Source organism: Rhinolophus sinicus, linkage group LG03 (assembly GCF_036562045.2).
Source record: "Rhinolophus sinicus isolate RSC01 linkage group LG03, ASM3656204v1, whole genome shotgun sequence".
In the NCBI taxonomy this organism is placed as follows: Eukaryota; Metazoa; Chordata; class Mammalia; order Chiroptera; family Rhinolophidae; genus Rhinolophus; species Rhinolophus sinicus.
Window position 1 is genome coordinate 57,790,200 of NC_133753.1, and position 24,002 is coordinate 57,814,201.

The following is a 24,002-nucleotide window of genomic DNA, read 5'->3' on the forward strand; positions in this document are numbered from 1 at the left end:
CTGAAACAGTAAATTGCATAGAAGAAAACATAGGTACTAAGCTCACGGACCTTGGGTTCAAAGAGCATTTTATGAATTGCACTCCAAAGACAAGGGAAGTAAAAGCTAAAAAAAAAAAATTGAATGGGATTGTATCAAACTGAAAAGCTTCTGCACAGCAATAGGCCTCATTATTTTAAAAATAATTCCCAGGTAAGTCTAGTCTGGACCTAGCAATAAGATCAATTTTCCAAGTCCTTTTAGGTCTTCTTATCCTAAGATGGTCTTGGGCAACTTGTGCCTGGTTGCCTACACCATCTAGGACAAAACTGTCTACAGCGTGAGGAATTTCAACTGGAATCTATGATTTTATTCTCTTGAGTTAGGGCAGTGGAAGGGCAGATTATCTTCTGGTTAGGTCTAAAGGCAGGGTCATTTCCTTTTTGTGGAGGCAAAGTAATAGTCTTTCCAGCTACATTGGGACATCTAACAAGGCACAACTCAAGCTAACAGAATTGTGGGTAAAACCACTTCCCAATTATTTTGTGTGGGAATGGACCATACAGTATCCCTCAAGGAAGGATCAAGAATGTTGTTACAGAGAATATACCTACTTTATCTGCTGACTGGCTCACCACTGAAAACCATGAGTTACACTTAGAAGGCACTAAAGAATCCTGTGTTGTGGCAGTGGCCTTAAAACCATCCAGTTTATGATTTATATTAGGCAGCCTTTAAGATGTCCTCCAGTGTCCCTGTTTTCTGTTTTTTATACCTTTGTGTATTTCTCTCCACTTGAGAATAGGCAGAAGTGATGGAACATCACTTTCAAGATTAGGTTATAAAAATACTCTGGCTTCCCTTTTGGGCATGCTCTCTCATTCTCTCTGATCCCTTGCTCTGTGGAAAACAAACCGCCATGTTGTAAGTCATTCTGTGAAGAGGACCATGTGATGAGGACATGATGTTTCCAGTAAACAACTGGTGATGACCTAGCGGATCCCTCTCCGAGTTGAGCATTGAGATAACAGATGCCTTTAGTCTTATAAGAGGTTCTAACTAGAGACACCTAGTTAAACCATGCCCAGGTTCCTGACCACATAAACTATGAGATAATAAATATTTTCTGTGTTAAGCCACTAAGTTTTAGGATAATGTATTACACAGCAACAGATAACTAATACATGGTTGAATTGGTCAGGAGAAAGGCCTGCCATCCTCAAGCTAAATGTTGTTATTCAGCTAACATTCTAATTATTAGAATATAAGTTCTGATGATATGAAAGAAAATAAATTTGTATGAGCTCTCATAAATTTAATGATGAGGGTTTGGAACCACATAATAATCAGGAACCACGTAATAATCAGGAAGTAAAAAGGAAAATAAAAGAGGCATCTTCTCGGGTGAGAGTAAAAACAGGGATTGTTAGGAAGAGACTAGAACTCTATTATTTCTGCCTTCCTGTCAAATCTCCTCAACTCAAGAGAAAACAAATTTTCTTGACAAACCATTCAAAGTTAGGGCATAAGTGGGAGCACATGTAGGCCTGAGGGGACCTCACCTTCATTGAAAGCAGCAGCTTCACGGAGTAAATATAGAAGCAGAATAAAGAGGATCCTGACAACAATGCCAAAACACTTAGACATGAAGTTTTAATGAACTGTTTCATATTAAGGTATGCATTAAGAACTCAAGCCACAGAGACAAATTAATAGATATTCTCTAAAAACTCTGTTTTGTGGTGATCATAGAAATGGTGAAGGCTGATAATCATCTGGTATCCACTAATTAGTCACAGCGGCCTGCATCTGTCCTGATACATCAGTGGTATATTCTGATTGACCACTAACCACTCATACTGGTCTTTAAATATTGTTAATATCATTCCCATTTATAGTAACGTTTAGATAAAGTTTTGGTTTTCTTTAGCCATGTGTCATCTGTGTGTAAAGTTCGACTGTGAGAGGTACAAGATCTCTTGTGTCTTATTCATGCCCAAGGATGTGGCTCTAGGGTAGTGGTGTAAATGAAGCCTCGTGACAAACCTTGTACATCTTTCTGATGCATGACTTTTACTCAGTGGTGTGAATTTCATATTAAGGCAAACACAAATGTATTATAGAATAAAATGTAAAAATTATATGAGTATTAAAAGAAAGATTTTTTTTTTTTTAGGAAAAAATCTATCTTTGGTGGATGACCTTAGACTCTCATTCTTTACCTCTACTATTGTTGGTATTTCAGTAGAAAATTATGAGAGGCACGGATGTAGGGTATATTCGGTTATAGAGTTGTTTCTGCTACATGTTCCCAGAGTCCACTGATGTGTTCTTTCTCACTCTATAGAATCAGAAGTGCAAACTCTAAGAGATGGAAACTAAGAATCTATTTCCAGCATCCCTTCCCTTCTGTCATTAAGTTGAATTTATAGCTAACTTAAAGGTTGATAATTTATATTTATTTAAAAATGTTTCAGTTCTCTAATAGCTTTGGAATTATCTTCTTTATTACTTCTTTTAATAACATTTTATATTTTATTTAATTTTTTCCTTTCTAATTATTGGAAAACTATGTATTTTACCAATATTCTCTTTCAAAGAACATTTTAGAAAAGGTTACTCTGTTTATATGGATATTTTGTATAACACTCTCCATTTGTAAATAAAGAGGTACATGTAAGAATTGAGTAGGAATTAGAATTGAAAATTGCATCATTTCTTTCATCCTTTTGAGTCAGATCATCACAGCATAGACTAATCATTGTGTATGAAGTGAATTGCCAAAATATGTCACATTTGCATGCAAATTTAAAGATCCTATCTCAATAGACTTTTTTTTAAAAGGAGACCACTAGCTAATAATTTTAATCTAAGAGTAGGAAGCACATGCTAAGTGACCTAGATTCTTGTGACAGCTCTGTACCTATCCAACTACATGACTTTGGATGTGTCACAATCGTAATTTCCTGGTCTGCAAATGAATAAGAGGGACTAAGTCCCCTTGCAATTTTAAGATTCTAGAATTCTAAGTGTATGTAACTCCTACAGATTTCATTTTCTAAAATTTGCATGATAAATGTAAAAAGGTGGGGGGGGGGTAAAGAATTAAAACTGTTTCCAGAAACACTACCAGATTGGAATTACTGCTAGATATTGGTTTACTTAATTCAGCATTGCTGTGTAATTTAATCATACGTAGCTACAACTCCATGGACAAAGAGTAATAGAGTATTTGGTCCTAATATAGCTTTCATCATACACACACACACACACACACACACACACACACACACTTACACACACTTATATATTAGTTCTGCTTAAATTTCCATATAATCACATTTCACCCTAACTTTTTAAAATGAAGTAAAATTAATGAGACTTCATTATTAATTTACCTTGATATTCAAATACAGAATTAATCAATATAAAATTAATTATAGACATTCTTCTACATTCTAAGGAAACAAATATGAAAAGCATAGTCCTCCTCTGCCCTCACATGTTCACAAGACTCCAATCAGCCTGATCTAGGAACTAAGGCTAGCAAGGCCCTCCAACAGATAATGGTTAAGAATATCATTTGTGGCATCTCCCCAGAATGTATCTGAGAAAGGGAAGTTCTTTCTAGCCTCTTGCACCTTCGTCGTGTAGTTGAGCCCCAAGAAAATCAAAAGAATCTGTTGTTTCTGTTGACTTAGACTTTTCATATAACTCTTACGCATAAATGTATTACTAGGTAATATTTATATAAAATAAAAGGGACTTGAGTGACAATTTAAAATTAAAGCCACCATGGTGAACATACTAATTTAGATAAGCGTTGACCTTTTATTAATGAATATATAAAGTGCTACCAAATCTGCCAGTGAAAGAGTTATGAGTGGAACTTTATTTTTCCTGATAAGCCTATTATCTGTAGCCTAACCTCAAGCCTTCGTGAGCTATTCGGGGCCCCGGTACCCTATTTTGGGCATTGTACTCTTCTATCTAACAGGGAAACAACTTTTAATTCTGCCCTATTTTGAATGGCAGAGATTTCTAGAGATTAGAAAAGCTACTAACTTTAAATATGCATGTTTTTAAAAGATAGTAGTTTTCTACTCATGAACTCAAATGCAGTCTAACTTTAAAATCCTGTAGGTTCTTCTATCAGCTGTGACTTTGCTTATATGAATCCATTTAATTGACAAGAGTATGTGGCAAAACATATTTCACATTTTTGTACTGTTCCCTATGAGACATCTATTGTAAGAACTGCTGCAGGCTGTCCTTTTTGTCTGTCATCCCGGCTTTGCTGGCCCAAGTGCTGTGCATTAGACCTGCTGTTGCTCAGCATGGGAGGGGCAGCTTGCAGTGGAGCCAGACCGTTTTGTTATTGCTTCAGAATTAAAAGCATATGAAACAGATACAGCTTACTAAGGTGGTTTTGTTTTGTTTTGTTTTTATAAATAACATAAACTTAAATAACAAAACAATAAAGTTCAAATACACCTTAAAATAGAGTTTAATGCTGTAACCACAGGAAAAAAAGCATGATTATTTGTGGGAGAAACATTATTAAAAGCCATATTTCTGAATATGAATTATACAAAAGATAGATTATGTTACTTGAAGTTACTTAAAGTATTTCGAATTTTAACTTTTAGGGATTATAAAATGTTATTTTGTGGCAAGTGAGATGAAGTACAGTATTATCACCATTATTGCTATTTTACATACAAGATTTTTAAACACTTCCTTGTCGCAAAACTCTTTCAATTTGAGCAGCATTAGGAATTTTGTTCTTGTTTATAGGTACAAACATGTTCTAATCCTATACTTTTGTAAAACTACATTTTGATTCAATTCTATAATAGAATTTTTGAGACTATTCCTTTTTTTCTGATTAGAGTATAAAAGAATTATAATGTTTCACTAGAAAGCATTTCAAATACTGCTCATCTTCCATAGTTAGCATTGGCTTGATTATCTGACAAATCATTCCAGCAGCCTTTAGGTCTGACATATCTTATATAACATCATCTGCATTTTTATTATTATAGCAGCCATTTTAATAAGCAGATAGGGATATTTAAATAATCATTATCAGATTATCAAATCTAACATACTCTTAAGGGTAAATTAATTTAAGAAAAAAAACATTACTATTACTAACATCATGATTGTACAACCAGTTTTACAATTTTTTACAACTTTTAGTTACTAAATCTGATTTTTGTGTATACTTTTCAAATTTCTTTAATGCAGTCTCTTAAAATAAACATAAATGCGCAAGTCCAGCTTGATCAGTTTTCAGTAGTTTTCCAGCCTTTCTTGGTTACTTAAAAAAAAAAAAAAAAAAGAAAGAAAAGAAGAAAAAGAAAGAAAACAGTCCACTTAAAGAAATCTCCCTGCTGGAACTGGTTTCTTTATACCATATATGATTAGGTTATTGCCATAGGAAGAAAGTGAGCTGTTTTTTGTTCTTTCTTCGTTTTTTTCCCTCTTACAGGAACACCCTTTTGATTTAAGGCTACAAACATTTCTCCTCCACTGTGTGTCCATTTAGCTGATGCATATGTGTTGTAATGATTTTCCAGAATTAATTCTTTGAAGTTGCAATCTTCATTGCATTCTTTCTGTTAAAACAACAAACAACATTATCCAAATGATTTTTAGAGGGGCTCAATTAAACAGAGTAAGCAGTAATATTTGGTAGAATTAAAACATATATGTATATATATATATATGACATTTTGCGAGTGGGTGTAATACAGTTTATTAGAGATAAGTTAGCATATTTGCAAAAAAAAAAAAAGCTTAAATTTTAAAAATGATAAAATGATACACATTTAGTTATGCAACATAGTTTCAAACATGTAGCTTTTGGCAGTCCATTGCTACTGTTCTTCAATATTAGGAGCTATTTTCCCCTAATCAGCAGCTCTCATGTTACTGTGCCCAAGTTACTCATTCCCTAACTACTGAGATTTTGATATAATTAGCAGAGTCTCTGCCTCCATCAGCTGAAAGACAGATTTCACAACCTTTCTTCATTTACCACTATTACACTGCCTGCAATAGTTATGGAAAATAAAAAGTTAATTGACTTGTTTATCCATCCAACTATTCATTCACTTATTCATTCAGTTAAACCTATGTAATTAGCTTGTGCCAGGTGTTGTGCTGGGCTGTGGGAATACAAAGGAAAGTCAATTATACTTTATTACAGTGAGTGAACTGTTACATATTTCACATTGTAATAAAGTAGAAAATAGGAATGCTTACATTTCAAAGCCCATGATTTTGAGATTAATGTTGATAAACAAACTTCTGGATTTTTCCCCCCAAGAATTTTCATGTCAGCAATGTGTAAATTGGGTGAACTTTAACAGAAAGAGCTTTAATACTGATAGATGGAAATTTAGGTTTTAAATATCTAAAATTCACATGGAATATTAGAGTTGGAAGGATCCTTGGAGCTTAGTTAATCCAATTTATTTTACAAGTGAAGAAACCAAAGTCCAGAGAACTTAAGCAATTTGTCCAAGGTCACACAGAAAACATTTTTTCTTAATGCTTAAATATAAAATTTTGTAATGAAATCATTAAATTATATAGTTGCAGAGAAATTAATTTCATCATTGCTTTTCAGAAAGGCAAGATGTTTTTGACAAAAATAAGTTTGAAAAATTAAGGCTAAGCTACCAATTATCAATACCTTTGCATAGAGTTTTCCTTCCTTGTTCATTGCAAGAAAATATTCACTTTCCACCCCTTTGATTGCCACAATTCCAACCTCCACTGTCCTGATTTCCATTATATCTGCAAGGAATCACAGAAAGATAAGTCGATTATTCATTCAGCTTTGCAGATTATGCAAGAATGACTGTTTGTTTTTATTTCTGTTCCAACTGGAAGTTAAAATTATTAGTGTGATTATTTACTTAGCCTGAGACCCCATACCCATAACACATAAACACACACACCAGATTACTAGTCCTTATTAAATATAGGAAATGCGAATTATTGGTTGTTTATCTTGTAGAAAAAGATATCTGGATTCAAAGAAAGAGTTACATATTTGAATTTAGCTTTTTATCCTCTAAATTACATTTCTAATTTACAATAATGATAAAATAATAATGATAATAATAACTAAGGTTATTATGCTCTCTTATATATGAACACCTCTACTTATCACCAAGACTAGGAGGCAAGTATCCCTATTGTCTCCAATTTACAGATCAAGAAGCTCAGGCATAGACAAATTTAATAATTTTCCCAAATTCTGTCAGCTGGTAAGTGGCAGAAGTGAAATTTGAACCCAGATGGTCTAGCTCCTAATCATGATATAATACTATTAAAGTATATAATAAGCTAACATCTTTATTGTTCTACTTCAACTTTATCTTAAAACTATTGCTAATAGAATATTTCTTCAATATACCAAAATTGAGTAAAAATCCAGTTAAAGCAATTGTAAATTATGGTAAATAGAACCTAGCCTTAAAAAAAGGTTGACTATTTTAAACTGATAGGTTTCTGATGCATGAAAAGATAATTTAAAATCAAATTATGAATCCTATTCCCATGTGATTTTATAACTTCATGCCTTTCGAATTAATTTTTTAATCTTTGTTGAAATTGTTTTTACAAAACATGTAGTTACCACAAGAATGTTAACCTATTATTTTCTTTTATTATATATCTTTTCCTTAAATGTTGTATTTTAATGACCCATTCTAAATACAGTAAAATCTCAAGAAAATTTTTAAGACGATCTGGGAATGAAAAGTTCAGTGAACCTTTTTATGTAGTTACTGTTAACTATACTTTCAACATGAAGGTGAAGCCACAAGTTATTCTCTTTCCTGTGTCTAGCACAATGCAAAGAAAATTCCAAGTGAAAATTATATCTGCATAAATCAAGACTCCAAAAGCTGTTTCCTAAAGTATTCATTTATTTAAAGGAAAATCTGATGTTTTTACTCTATACCTTAACTTACTCTTCTTATTTATTCCTTTTCCTTCTGTTTTCCTATTTGGAGAATAAAATTGTTACCCACTTCATCAGGATTAATGTAGCCTAGCTAATATTTGTCATCTGTCTCACATATGTGTTGCACATATAGCAGCCATTTTCCAGTATACTATGCTTAGCACTAGACTGAGCTCATGTCTTTGAGTTCTACAGATGCTTATCTATAAACTGGGGTCTACAAAAAATGCAAAGGAATGGATATAAATCTTTTAAAGTATTTATGAAGCTTTGGCAGAATGCATAGAACAGTACTGTAATTTTAGGATACAAAATAAAAAAAAATACCTCTCGTTTCTGAACTCTTTAACTTCTGGAGTTAAAGTCTACTATAAACAGCAAACACATCTGTAGATATACCTTAACTGAAAGGGAAGAAAACTGTTTGGAAAACACAGCCCTGAAAAGGAGACTAAGGGAAATTTTAGCAATTTCTTACAAACATAAAGAATATGATACTGATGCATTCATGCAACATTCACAAATCTTCACTGAGAGCTAGTTCTGTGCTAGGGTCGATTCCAAGACAAACGTTGTCCTCTTGGAACACTGCATTTGGTAACTAACTCCTCTTCGTGTTCATTAAAGGAATGTCAAAGGGAAATAATTGACTATATCACAGAATCCAATTAGGTTAAATTTGTACTAACACAATGAAGAACGCTGAAGAAATTCACTGATTTAACATAGTGGTAATACCTCCAAAACTGAGTAAATATAACTATTTAAGGACATATGGAGTAGTTGCTTTCTAAAGATTTCACCACTGTAAAATTTTATGAAGTCAGTTTTTCTTTCCTTCAAGTCCATTTACTTCTGCTTTTCCTCCCTTCATTCAACATATTTTCTCTTAGATGGAAAGGAGAATACTGATCTATGGCTTAGGATATTTTTTGTGCTCAGTTGTTATTAGGGAATGAAATCTGTAAATGTTTGCTGACTTTTCTTTTATAGACCAACTAGCCATAAAATATAACTGTTAACACAGGTATTGTTAATTAAAGCATTGGACACCTTTTCTTTCAGATCCAGTCATGACAATATGTTCACATTGTTCCACTTCCAAACCCTTTTTCTCTATCCCCTGCCTGTCTATTGACCATCTTATTTTTGTTGCACTCTGACACTTAATAGGTAATGAACATTGTTAATCTTATTCCTCCACATATTGGGAGTAATGATATCAAAAAAATCTTTAGATATTTAACAACCCAGTTCAAAAGCGGGCAAAATATCTGAACAGATGCCTCACCAAAGTAGATATACATATGGCAAATAAGCAAATAGAAAAGATGCCCAGTCTTTTACTGGGATTCTACCTTTAACTGGTATTAGGATAGACTTGAAAATGGAAAGGTTCCTGATTCAGGAATGCTATTAATTTTTGTATTTATAACTTTAATTAGGAAATCAACAGTAATCAACTACTTCTAAAAGTAGAATGTTGAGGAGAGTAAGTAGCGTTGGCAGAATCGATACCTTATCAACCCTGACATTTAGTCTGGTTTCCCCCTTGGCGCTGTGTCTTCTTTTGTTAAAGAAAACCCAAGAATGAAGAAACTAAAGTTACCACTTTTGTTCAAGTGCAGAGTGGGAAAGTGATGTTCTTACTCATCCACAAAGATCTGTGCAGAAGAATTAACTATGTAAGGTTTTATCCTGCCCTCCACACCACAATCTAGGCAGTTGCTCAGAAAATATAATATAAAAACATACAGTGTGCCAATATTAAATTAGCTACCAAAATAGATTGTACATGGTCTTTTTTGTCTACAGTATACCTTTGCTTTATATAAGACAAATATAAAAGTTTGTCTTTTTTATGGATCTGGATTTATGTTTAAAAGAAGTTTATGTGTATAAGTAACAGAGTAAATCTGTTGCCAAAGATGTAAGGCATATAACGTGGGTGCATCAAATTATTAACCGAATGACCATGGTAGCATAATGATAGAGTTCGAAAAAATAAAACAGAGATCATCTCACACAATAGAACATGAAAAATGAAACAATGTGTCAAGTACATTGGCCACTTAACCTTGTTAACAATGTCGTTAACAATAGAGTCAGTTCATTACTTAGGATGTCACCCTTACAAACTAGGGAACATGTCCAACATGACATTTTATTTTTCTGTGAATGATTTCTGTTAAAATCATTCATGAATTTATCTAAACCTTTTTACTTGTTTATTATTTTTTATTATTTTTAATTTATTTTTTAAATTTATTGGGGTGACAATTGTTAGTAAAATTACATAGATTTCAGGTGTACAATTCTGTATTATATCATCTATAAATCCCATTGTGTGTTCACCACCCAGAGTCAGTTCTCCTTCCATCACCATATATTTGATCCCCTTTACCCTCATCTCCCACCCCCCACCCCCTTACCCTCTGGTAACCACTAACTATTGTCTATGTCTATGATACTTGTTTATTATTTAAATCGGTATCACACTTGCAATGAGAAATGAGGAACCTTGGTATGAATTGCTATTACTTTTTTAAAAAGTTCTCCAACATCTCCTTCCTGAACTTTAGGTGTTCTGTAAATGTATTTCAAAACCTAAAGCTAATTCTTTGTTCATATTACCAATAGCATTTATGATTTTAAATTTTCCTGTTTGAAAAATATATTAAGAATTTATTTTTTAGAGCAGTTTTAGGTTCACAGCAAACTTGAGAGAAAAGTACAGAGGTTTCATATATATCTCGTATCCCACACATGCCTCTGCATTAGTAACATCCCTCACCAGCCGGTACATTCATTACAATTGATGAACCTACACAAACACATTATTATCACCCAAAGTCCATAGTTTACATTATGGTTCACTATTGATGTTGTACAGTCTGTTGGTTTGAACATGTATCCATCATTATGGTATCATACATACTACTTTTACTGCCCTAAAAATCCCATTCTCTGCCTTTTTTTCCCTCTCCCTTCCACCTAAGACCAGCAACCACTAATCTTTTTACTATCTCCATAGTTTTGCTTTTCCAGAATGTTATATAGTTGGAATATACAGTATGTATCCTTTTCATATTGGCCTCTTTCACTTAGTAAAATGCATTTAATATTCCTTTGTGTCTTTTCATGAGTTGACAGCAAAAAACAAAACAAAACAAAACAAAAAAAACTATTATCGGGGCAATTGCTTTGTAAGTTGTATAAATGTCTAATCACTATGTTGTACACCTGAAACTAATATAATATTGTATGTCAACTGTAATTGAAAAACTAAAAAACTTATTTTCATATTTCATCACACAAATCCCCTTACCCCCATTTCAGCTCTTTGTATATTTCCTTTCCCTAAACCTTTTAAGCTTTATAGTTAAAAGTTTTGAGGGGGCATATATTAATATAGATGTACTAGCATGATAACTAAAAATTATTTTAAAGTTGAAAATAAGTGGAGGCAATTGTTTAATGGGTATTAGGCCAATCAGAACACTTAATTTTGTCCTTGACCAAATATACTTTCTTGAGCACATTAAAATGAAGAATTGGTATCAAAAAGGAAAAACATTTTTATTGTTAAATGACTTTTGATTTTCTGTCAAGCCTGGATTATTGAGTGAGAAATCTTAATTATTATATATTTACATTACATTTAAGACTGTAGATTTCATTCATTTTATATCATAAAGGTACATACATACATGTATACAAAAATACATCCAAAATAAATAATTCTTAAAACTAAACAATAAGAAAACAAGCAACCCAGTTAAAAAATGGGCAAAAGATCTGAACAGATGCCTCACCAAAGATACACAGATGACAAATAAGCATATGAACGTAAGCCCAACATCATATGTCATCAGGGAATTGCAAAACAGAACGAGATACCACCACACAACTATTAGAATGACTAAAATCCAAAAAACTGACAACACCATATGTGGACAGGGATGCAGAGCAACCACAACTCTTCTTCATTGCTGCTGGGAATGTAAACGGTGCAGCCAATTTGGGAGACAGTTTGGTGGTTTCTTACTGAATACCAAAAATACTCTTACCCTACTCCCCAGCAATCCTGTCCCTATGTATTTACCCAATTGATTTGAAAAGTTATGTCCACACAAAAACCTGAACATGAATGTTTATAGCAGAGTTTTATTCATAATAAAAAACAAAAGCAACCAAAATGGCCTTCAGTATATGAATGGATAAACAAACTGTAGTAAATCTATACTTCATAATATTTTTCAGCAATAAAAGGAAATGAGCTATCAAGCCACAGAAAGAGGAGGAGCCTTAAATGCATATTGCTAAATGAAAGAAGTCAGTTTTAAAGGATACACACTGTATGATTCCAACTGTGTGACATTCTGGAAAAGGTTAAACTATAGAGACAGTGGTTGCTAGGCACTTGGGGAGAGGTGAGAAGGGATGAAAATATGAAGCATGGATTTTTTAAGGCAGTATTCTATCTGATACTGTAATAGTGCATACATGATATTATGCATTTGTCAAGACACATACTAGAACTATCCAAGACAAAGAGTAAACTTTAGCATAAACTATATGCTTTAGTTAATAATATGTTTCATTATTGGTTCATCAGTTATCAAGTGTACCACATTAATGCAAGAGGTTAATAGGGGAACTGTAAGGGGAGCTGTGGGGGGTACATGGGGACTCTAGTATCTACTCAATTTTTCTGTAAATCTGAAACTGTTCTAAAAAACAAAATCTATTAATTAAAACAATACAGTATAGATTATAATTAATAGTAAATATGACTGAATGTGTGAGAAACTATTTATACTGGCATTCTTTAGGACCTGTTCTTGTCCCAAATATGTAGTACATCTGGGGTTTATTGTTAATTACTATTAATAATGTCTTTTTAGTGATAGATTAAGATCTGCCTACCAAGTTAATGATTTTTCTTTGTGAAATATGGACAGTTATGAGTAAGGTTATAATGCAAACACAGTTTGGGAAGTGTAGGAAAATACAAATACTCTATATACAGACCATTACATACTTGTATATGTGTGGTATCTCTCAGGTGCATTGGGATTGAAAAATAACCAAGGTCCAGTGATATTTTAGTGATAATTGTGATTTAATCAAAATATGTGGACATGAATAAAATGTATATCAAACTTCAGTTAGAATTTTGTCTTGCTACAGGAAAATAAAATGAATAATACCCAGCAGTATATGCCAATTGCTAAAAAGAAGAGAATGGAAAAGCATTTCAATAGAAATTTAGAAAAAAAGGTGTGTTACATATCCTAGGTGATCAAGGGAGGATTTAAGGAACAGATAAAGCTTGAATTAGATGTTGAAATATCGATAAGGTTGACATAGGTAAAATGGAAACACAGAATGAAAACATCATGCTAATCAAGAGAAAAAAGTATACGTAAGACAATGGAGGCAAAGATTCAAAGTCACGTTCAGAAGATTAAAACCAGTGCTTTCAGGAATAGGGACAGTATCTAAGTAATAATAGGAGAAGGTGGAAAATGAGTTAGGGCCCTGATTGTAAATTTAAGGAATTTTAACTCTTTTTTTGTAGACAATGAGGGGCCATTAGAAGTTTGAAATTTGAAAAATGTCAGGATATAAATTGTGTTTTAGGAAAATCAATTGTATGTGCAAAGTACATAAGAAGAGAAAATGACAGGAACTATATAAGCCCAGCTTTCTTCCTATGCTAATGTTATCAGTTGAAATTCATGTTGACCTGTAATGGGTTATTATTGTGATTTTTAAACAAGTTTATACATAAATGTTTTCAAAATGTCCTGGTTTAAATTTCTAATACAGGAAATAGCATTAGTTATAACCCATATGAACAAAAGCTCTTTGATGTCTTCAATAGTTTTTAAGAGTTTAAAGGAGTCTCAAGACCAAAACATTTGAAAACAACCTTTCTAAATTAATTCTACTTTTCTTGTCTATTTAGTTGCAGTTTGACAGTACTTTGTATATTGTACTCTTATATTTGTGAGGTGAATATCTTTCACTATTTTATATAACTATACATACATGGGCTTATGAATAAAAACTCCATGGCACATGCATACAGAAATGTTCAATCTGTTCCAAAATGTCTGGAGAATTTCTTAATGATATTTAAAAATATCAAGTTTCAAATTTTAATTAATTAAATCATGTAAGTAAATAGTAAACTATGTAAACATTCATGTTTGATCAGCTTGGTTATTAGTTTAATGTTAGTATGGCTTTAATTAAAGAGTAAGGCTAAGATATGTATTTATAATGCTATGAGTTTTGTACACTGACACAATTACGAGGATAGCAAAGAATTTTTCTACATATGTGCTGTACTGACATACTAAATTGACATACTAAATGCTGTATTGACATACTATGTATTTGACATACTAAAATCCTGTATCTCAGTGTTACGTTTTTTACATATCCTGCATGTAATTACTCCAGTTATTATTGTGTGTGTGTGTTTGCTATTGTAAATTCAAAAGAATTGCCTTTGAAAAACAGTAGATTGTTGATTCCATCTCCTCCTAGTCTCTCTTGGACTAGTGTCTCTTCAGTCCTTCCTTTCCTTGCCTTTTAGTTACAGAAATCCACTTTCCAAATATTTCTCTGAATCAGGTTTTCTGTAAGATAGTCACAGACTCTAGTTACTGTTATTACCTGAGACCACCCTACACAGGTCAAACATTAAAATACATCCATATTTCTCATTAGACACAATATTTTATAATTACTGCAAAGTGTCATATAAACTTTCTTTTGAAATTATTTGGCCTAAAGGAACTCATTGAATTTACCATGAGCTATAAATTTTCTGCAAATATTTTACATTCTTGGGAATTCTTACAAAGTGAAAAAATATTATCAAATCGTTTTCAAATGTTAAAAAAAATTAACAAATGTAATAAACGATAAAGTTGGCATAATGGGATGTTTTATATGTTAAATATTTGCTAACCTATTTTTTTTCAAATTTTACTGCCAATATCTTAATTTTAAAGTTTTAAATATGTTTGTAAGCCCTTGAAGTTTTCATAGGCTCTAGGCTTTATCAGCCAATTGAATAAAATGCCCCTGCCCTTAACTCTAAAACTTTTTTAAAAGACTACCCCAGTTCCACTTCACTAGCAGCAAATTTCTTTAATATATAGAGTAAATCTGTACACATTTCCTCAATTTAACTCTTTTTTTTAAAATTAAAGTTTATTGGGGTGACAATTGTTAGTAAAGTTACATAGGTTTCAAGCTAAGACATGGAAACAACCAAAGAGTCCTTTTGATAGATGATTGGATAAAGAAAATGTGGTAGTATATATACACAATGGAATACTATGCTGACATAAGAAAAGATGAAATAGTGCCGTCCAACATGGAAGAATCTTGAGATTATTATGCTAAGCAAAATAAGTCAGAAAAAGTCAAGAACCTCAATTTGATTATTTCATTCTAACTTCTAATCTCTTTTTTCCCTAATATTTTTTATTTTTATTTTTCACATTTTTAAAATTAGTTTCAGGTGTACAAAACAATGTAATAGTTAGACATTTATCATTTATATCCCTCACACAGTGATAACCTCCCTCCCCCCATCTATTACCCCTCTGACATCGCACAGAGCCATTACATTTTTACTGCCTCTATTCCTAATGCTGTGCTCCACTTCTTGTAACTATATATATTTAAAAGTATAGTTGACATTCATTATTATTCAGCTTCAGCTTCAGGTGTACAGTGCAGTGATCAGGCATCTACATCATCCCTGAGGTGGTCTCCCTAATGAGACAAGTGTCCATCGAATACCCTACAAAATCTTTACAACATTATTGATTACATTTCCCAAATTGACTTTCATATCCCCGTGGCAATCTTGTGGTTACCGATTGTGCTTTCTAATCCCCTTACCTCTCCCCTTATCACCCCCCCCCCCATCTAGCAACCCTCAGTTTTTCCTCTATGTCTCTGAGATCTCACTTATATGTGGAATCTAAAGAAAAGAATAAATGAATGAACTAATCTAATCTCTTTATGGCTTTCTCTCTTCAAGGTCATCAATGTGCCAAATCCAAGAGTTTTTTTCAATAATCATAGCATTCTTCTATATATCTTTTGGCATTCTTGACATCCCTTGTTCTATTTTTAATCTTCACTTTTCTTCTAATCCTGCACTACCCTGATTTATTAAAAATGATTAATTTTGTATAACCATATCTATAGTATTTTTACTAATTTATGTTTTTATGCTTAAAAGTCTTTTTTTTCATCTTACTGTCTGAAATATATTTTATTTCAGCTTCTATAGTTTGTTTTAAATATATCTTTTAAATTCATCTGGAATTAATTTTGGGGTATGGTATGACATGAAACTCTAAACTGATATTTTATTCCTCAAGTAGCTAGCTAGTTTTTCAACACTATTTATTAAATATTCTTCTTTTTTTTTTTTTTTTTTACTGACCCAATGCCTCTCTTTTACCTTATATTGGCTATCTTGTTTTGTCCTATTGCTTTGTCTGCCTGCTATACACTCACATTAGTTTATGGTAGGTTACCAATTCTGAAATGGCTCATTACATTTATAGGTAGCTCTAGCCCTAGATGTTACTAAATATGTATGTATATTTTCTCTGAAGATATGCAGAATTAATCAATACCTTTTCTACATAAAAACCCTTCAAAAAGATGAAGACTTGGTCATGCACCCCATCAGGCAAAGCATCTGTAGTTTCTTCAGCCCTGCCTCATTCAGCATAGATTCCAGACTCATCATGAGTTATATTATTTACTTAAAACCAGTTTCTCAGTAAGAACTAGACCAATATAAAAATAGATAACCTAAGACAGAATATTGTTCATTATTTTCCTTGATATAGACCATAAACCTCAGTAATACAATTTCACCATATTTTTAAAGACTATTTTAATTCATTTTATTATTGTGGAGTTTTAATATAATAAAAGGTGTGCCTGTCAAAAAGACATCTTATTTCAGATTAGTATATTTTCAAGATTATTTTATAAAGGTTTGCCTATAATCCTATTTCATATATAAAAGAAATGTCAACTATTCCCTTTTAACAAATGATGAATGCTCCTTTATTTTTCTTTAATTGTGAAAAAGCATGGTTTGTGAACAAATAAATTTCAAAATCCCCTTATGTGGTATGTGCAGAATTGAAAATGTGTTAAAATTAAAATATAAATGTTAAAGCATTAAAGATGACAAAACACATTCTTACTTTGATCTGGTTATTAGAATCCTTCTAGTCTATGCTTTTAAAAAATTAGCTCACTTTTACAATTTTATTTAGTCTCTAACTTATGAGATAGGAGAAATAATATCATTCTATTTGCAAATAGTGCTTCACAAATAAAGTATTGTAGATGTAGAGAATCATTAAACCCCCCCCAAAAGTGAAGCCAACTCCATTATGATTGTCACAATATTTTCTGCAACATACAAAATTATTTAACAAATATTTATTGAGTGTTTACTATTGCCAGACCCTATTCTACTCTACACACAGGTACTTTACTGACCAGGAGAAGATTATCCAAAAGTGAATTGTGGAGTTATCTTTGTGTTTCTTATTAACTTATATTTAAGTTAGTGTCCTTTTTGCTTCCAATTGTTAACCAATTGCCTGTTAAGGTTATAAATTTAACAACATATAATAATGAATGAACAAATTTTTATAATAATGAAAACAGTCATGCTTGGATTAAACGATGAAAGGATGAGTAAACTAGTTCATGAGCAAATTTATCTCATCTCTCTAATTGCCAGGCACTAAAACCATTCTTTTCTAAAATGGAAAAATATATAATTGATTTTTTTAAATCTATATAGAAGTTGAGAAAAGATTCTTTTATGCCTTTAATTAAATTAATCTTCCAAGCTCCTTGGAAAACTCTGGGTAGTATACATACAATTTCTTGAGAAATGGTGAGTTGAATTTCTTAATTCAACCTAATGTTAACTATTTTAGAAGCAGTGACATAATGATGGCTTATGTTGCGGTTGCAAAATGCCCAGTCCTTTATTCATGTGAGTAAATCACATCTCCTGTTTTGTTGTCATGCAACTTATTATTGCACTAAAGTTTGGCTTTTTGTATTTCTGTCTAATAGTCAGTATTTCTGCCTATCACAATTTTTTAAGTTGTAATTCAGCCACCTCAAATCCTGTATGTAAATTGACAGGGACTACATAATAAATAAATGACATTTGAGTATATTAGAAAATTATGGCACCCAGCATCTTAGCTATTCCTGTCATTTGTCATTGGCAAATTTGAGAGATGTCTTCAAACTTAATATACAGTATTATGTATTTCTTTGCCATCTACAATTAACCATTACACTCTGTGTTTTTTATACCCATTAGAAGGTACACATTTTCATCCTGGCCCTTTACTGGGCTTTCTATTCTACAATCCTTAAATCTACAAGCTTGTGAAAACACACTGTCATTCATTCCTTCATTAAATCATGAAGGTATGTTTTCCCCAACTTCCTGAGCACAGGCTATTCATTGTTCCCCAGTTCCCATTCTCCTTTCACAGTAACAGAAGTTTTAGCCGGCTACACAAACTAAGCGTTATATTTCCCAATCTCCCTTGCAGCTCCGTGTGGCCATGTGACCAAGTTCTAGCTGATGTAATATGTGAAGGGTTCCTTAGCAACTGTCAGAAATCTTGCATAAGAGGAGCCAGCAGGAGACCTTTGTACCCATTTTGTCTTCCTTTATTCTATCCTCTTGCTGGAATATAGATTCTACCTTACATTATGGGAACAAAGTGATTGTGGAACCCTGATCTGAATAGAGCCTGAAAATTCCCAGATGTGTGTGTGGGCAGAGTTGTCAATTCTCCAGATGTTTATTGGAGAGAGAAATAAATGATTTTGTTTAAGTCAAACCTAATCTTAACTAATGTACCTCAATTTCCTTTTTCTGTAAGATGCATTATTTTTTAAATGCACATAAAAATCCAGAAGCCCATATTTTCAGTTATTCCAAGCCACCAGCCAGAAAGGCAAGTCCTATTTTCAGTACTGTTGTTAATAGCCAAATGTTTACTTTTACAGCTTTTTTTTTTTTTACTTCTAACGTCATGTGATTAAACTAGAAGTAATGAAAACAACACCTGTGCTTTCGTGTCTTTCACTTTCCTATTCAGAACTTCAGGGTGACTAGAGATCCCAAGTTTCTTCTGGTGCTGTCATTCATTCCCACATGTGTCAGCATTCAGTTAGCTTGATGAATTTTCATTCTCCTTTACATCTTAATACATATGTCAGGAATGCTCCACCCCATCCCTTAGTAAACAGTGTCAAACCTGTGTTCGATTGCTTCCTAACCAAGGAAGACTAAATTTCAGATCGTTTTTTCTGAATGCTCCTTATTGTTGCAGAAAGCATGAGATGCTGTTGCCAATGTTTCAGAAAGACCCAATTTGCCATTCTTGTTTAGTATGGCATAACTGTTCATTTGTGAAGAAAACAATTTACTGAATACTTAACTCTGTATATGTTCTCTTTCTCTTCTAGATCAATTTATTTCATTGGACATATTTTTTTAATTAAAGTTTATTGGGGTGACAATGGTTAGTAAAGTTACATAGGTTTCAGGTGTGCAGGTCTGTATTACATCATCTATATATCACATTGTGTGTTCACCACCCAGAGTCAGTTCTCCTTCCATCACCATATATTTGATCCTGTTTACCCTCATCTACCACCTTCACCCCCCGTATTATTTTCTTTAAGAGTTTTATTAAAATATAGCTAACATACAATATTATAGTAGTTTCAGGTGTACACTATAGTTATTCAACATTAATATACCTAAAGAAGTGATCACTATAAGTCCAGTAACCATCTGACACCATACCAAGTTATCACAATATTATTGAGTAATTTCCTATGCCGTACATTACATCCCCATGACTTATTTGTTTTTATAACTGGAAGTTTCAACCTCTTATTCCCTTTCACCTTTTCCCCCTTTTTAAAAATTTTCAATTACAGCTGACATTCAATACCATTTCTTATTAATTTCAGGTGTACAGCATAGTGGTTAGACATTTATGTAATTTAAAAAGTGATTCCCCTGACTAGTCTAGTACCCCCTCCCCCGGTACTATACATAGTTATTACCATATCATTGACTATATTCTCTATGCTTTACTTTACAGCCCCATGATCATTTTGTAACTACCAATTTGTACTTTTTAATCCCTTCAGCTTTTTCACCCTGACCCCCAAACTTCCTCCCATCTATCACCCCGATAAATGTAGTGCCCATCTGACATCATAGTTATTACATATTATTGACTATATTTCTTATGCTATACCTACATCCTCGTGACTATTGTTTAACAGCAGATTTTACTTCTGAATCCCTCCCCCCTTCTCACTCACTCTCAATGCTCTCCCATCTGGCAACCATCAAAATGTTCTTTGTATATATGAGTTTGTTTCTATTTTATTTGTTTGTTTATTTTGTTCTTTAGATTTCAATATAAGTGAAATGACATTGCATCTATCCTTCTCTGACAAACTCCTCTCAGCACAATACCCTCCAGTCCATCCATGCTGCTGCAGATGGCAAGAACCCAATACCTTCCCTAACGGATAAATATCCATCCTCTTTATCCATTCATTCATCGAAGGGCACCCAGGCTGCCTCCACATCTTGGCCATTGTAAACACTGCTGCAATGAATATATGGATGCACATGTCTCCTCAAAGTAGCATTTTGGCTTTCTTTGGATAAATATCCAGACGTGTGATCACTGGAAACTTCTTTGTCACTTGTTATAGCCTTTGTTTTAAAGTCTGTTTTGTCAGCCATGAGTATTGCTACCCCAGTTTTTTTTTTGTTTCCGTTTTCATGAAATGTCTTTTTCCCATCCCTTTACTTTCAATCTGTGTTTTGTTTTTGTTTTATTTGTTTGTTTGTTTTTTATCTGTAGGGGTTTTTTTGTTTGTTTCTGATCATTTACTTTTGATCTGAAGTGAGTCTCTTGTAGGCAACATATGTAAGGGTTTTCTTTTCTCCATTCAGCCATCCTATCTTTTGATCAGAGCATTTAATCAATCCATTTACATTTAAAGTAATTGTTGATAGATATGTAGTTCTTGCCATTTTATTATTCATATTTTTTATTGTTTTTGTTTGTTTGTTTGTTTTATCTTAAAGAAATTCCTCTAAGATTCGTTGTAATACTGGTTTAGTGGAGATGAAGTCCTTTAGCTTTTCCTTGTCTGGGAAGCTATCTGTCTTTGATTTTAAATGATAGCTTTCCTGGGTAGAGTTGTCTTGGTTGTAGGTCCTTGCTTTTCATCACTTTCAATATTTTGTGCTAATTCCTTCTGTCCTGCAAAGGTTCTGTTGATATATCAACTGACAGTCTTATGGGGGCTCCCTTGTAGGTAACTAACTGCTTTGCTCTTGCTGCTTTTAAGATTTTCTGTCTTTAACTTTTGACATTTTAATTATTATGTGTTTTGGTATGGACTTCTTTGGGTTCATCTTGTTTGGGACTCTGTACTTCCAGGGCTGTATATCCATTTCCTTTGCCAGGTTAGGGGAGTTTTCCATTGTTACTTCTTCAAATAGATTTTCAATTCCTTGGTCTCTCTCTTTTCCTTCTGGTACCCCTACAACGTGAATGTTGGTGTGCTTGATATGTCCCAGAGGCCCTTTAATCTTTCCTCATTTTTTTTGGATTCTTTTTTTCTTTTTACTGTTCTGAGTGGGTGTTTTCTGTCGCCTTATCTTTTAAATCACTGATTAGATCCTCTGCTTCATCCAATTACTTTTGATTCTCTCGAATGTGTTCTTAATTTTAGTTATTGTATTCTTTATTTCTGACTAGTTCTTTTTTGTTTTCTGTCTCTATTTTTATGTTTCTTATCTCTTTGCTGAAGTTCTCACTGAGACCACTGAGCATCCTTATAACCAGTGCTTGGAACTCTGCATCTGGTAGATTGCTTGTCTCTATTTTATTTCTTCTTTTTCTGGAGCTTTGTTCTGTTCTTTTATTTGAGACATATTTCTTTAACTCCCTCCCCATTTGGCTGCCTCCTTGTAAACACAAGGTAGAGCTTGTGTAGAACTGCTGTGTTTCCCAGTCTCAGTAGAGTGGCCTTATGTATTAGGTGTCCTCAGGGGCCCAGTGGCACCATCTTCCTGGTCACCTGAGCTGCTGCAGGTGTGGGTTGTGTGTGCCCACCTGTTATAATTGAACCTTGGTTGCTATTTGCACGTTAATGAGAGGGATTGACCCTCAGGCTGATTATTTATGAGGACTGGCTGTGCCTACAGTGGAGGAGCTGTTGTTCAGGGGCTGACCCTACAGAACAGGATTCACTTCAGCAGGGCTCTGGTGCCTGCCCAGTCTGCCTGGTCCTGCCCAGTCTGCCTTCTGTGTGTGTTGCCCTTGGAGGTATTCAGGTGGTGCTCCCAGTCAGTTCAAAGCTGAACACCAGGCATGCTGTCCCTGGGGTCTTGTGGAAGTGGCCCCACTGAAGGCCAAGTGCAGCAGCAGCCTGTGCCCTGCCTGGGGCCATCTGGCATGAGCCACAAAGCAAGCCACAGAAAGCTGCCACCTATGCTGAGTTTAGAGGTGCCTCCAGAGGCTAAGCTGCAAACCGAGGCTGGCTGCCATTAGTGCAAGGTTTGTGGCTGCTCAGTAAGAGGTGTGGAGCATGCTGAGGCCAGATGCTGCTTGTTGGGTTTTTTGAATCTTTGAGAGATTTTAGGAAAGTACACAGCATAAGCCAAGACAGACTGTTTGTATGGAAGTGGTTTGGGTGGGCCTGCAATTTGGGAGGGGCAGGGTCTCAGGGAATCTCCAGGGTGAGGCAACCGGTGTTAGCCAGGTTGATAGAGACTCAGATATAGTGGCAGTGGGGTGGGGGTGGGAGGGAAGGATTCAACAAAGAAATAATGGATTCTGCCAGCACTTCTGTCTGGAAGAAATCTGCCCCTCCAGCCCTCGTCTTGAAGCCAGACAATTCAATTCCTTCCCATATGTCCCTGGCATCTTTCAAGCTACTGCCCCCGTGCTGGAACTCAGAGCAAATGAGTCTATCAGTGAGTAAGTCCATGCATGGGCCCTTAAAGAGGAATGCCTGGGAGCGCAGCTGCCCTCTGTCTCATTCCACCACAATCTCTGCTGGTTTTCACAGCCTGAAGTTGTGGGGACTCCTTTTCCTGGCACTGGAACTCTGGGCTGGGGAGCTTGGTATGGAGCTAGGAATCCCTTGCTCCTCCAAGGGGCCCTCCAAAGCTGAGATATTCCTCCCAATTTTTATCTGCTGCATGTGGATGTGGGACCAGCCCCTCCTACCAGTCCTGAGGTGGCTTCTTCTGTATGTCCTTAGTCTTAGAATTTCTATTCAGCTAGACTTCAGGCAGTTCTCAATGATGGTTGTTCTGTAGTTTAGTTGTAATTTTGATGTGGTCATGAAAGGATGCAAGCCAGCTTTTACTTACTCCACCATCTCGACTGGAAATCTTCCATTATATTTCATTTTGAATTTGCTTATTATTATGTCTTCATAGAGTCATAAAATGTTGAAAGATAATGGTAATATATTATAGCCAGTAGCTTCTCAATCATATTATTGCTGTTATCAACCACTTTTAAATGCATGGCTTAGTTGTGACCAAACCTTTGTAATTAAAATTAGTTCAATCACTGATGCCAGTTGTTGTAAATGAGGTTGTCAGCTACTTTTAGTCTGCTGTTTAGTAAAATCAGGGTATTCAATAAGTAAATAGCTTATTGAATTCTGAGTGATACCTAATAATTTAATCTGTAAGTCACTATTCTGGCCTTGACTAAAAAAACAAAGCTGTTTTTACTGTTCTGACTCTAAGAAAGGGAACAAAAACTGTGGTGCTATTAAAAGCCAAATTATTTGTTGGTGTGAGATTTTAGACTGAAATAAAATAGCACTTATAACTCATATAGAATTTATTAGAATTGAATATAAAATA

General features: G+C 33.9%; 2 protein-coding genes across 2 annotated transcripts in view; one reads left to right on the forward strand and one right to left on the reverse strand.

Moving 5' to 3' along the window:
- The window catches only part of FAM227B (family with sequence similarity 227 member B), a 178,583-nt gene that overhangs the window by 46,762 nt on the left and 107,819 nt on the right, over nucleotides 1-24,002 (forward strand). The window lies entirely within an intron of this gene.
- FGF7 (fibroblast growth factor 7) overlaps nucleotides 4,463-24,002 on the reverse strand; it is a 64,947-nt gene continuing 45,407 nt past the window's right edge. The window contains exons 3-4 of the mRNA XM_019730677.2: nucleotides 6,683-6,786; nucleotides 4,463-5,600 (exon numbers count right to left, since the gene is read on the reverse strand). Of these exons, the coding sequence (XP_019586236.1) occupies nucleotides 5,406-5,600; nucleotides 6,683-6,786 (299 nt within the window). The 3' untranslated portion in view covers nucleotides 4,463-5,405. The remainder of the gene's footprint in view (nucleotides 5,601-6,682; nucleotides 6,787-24,002) is intronic.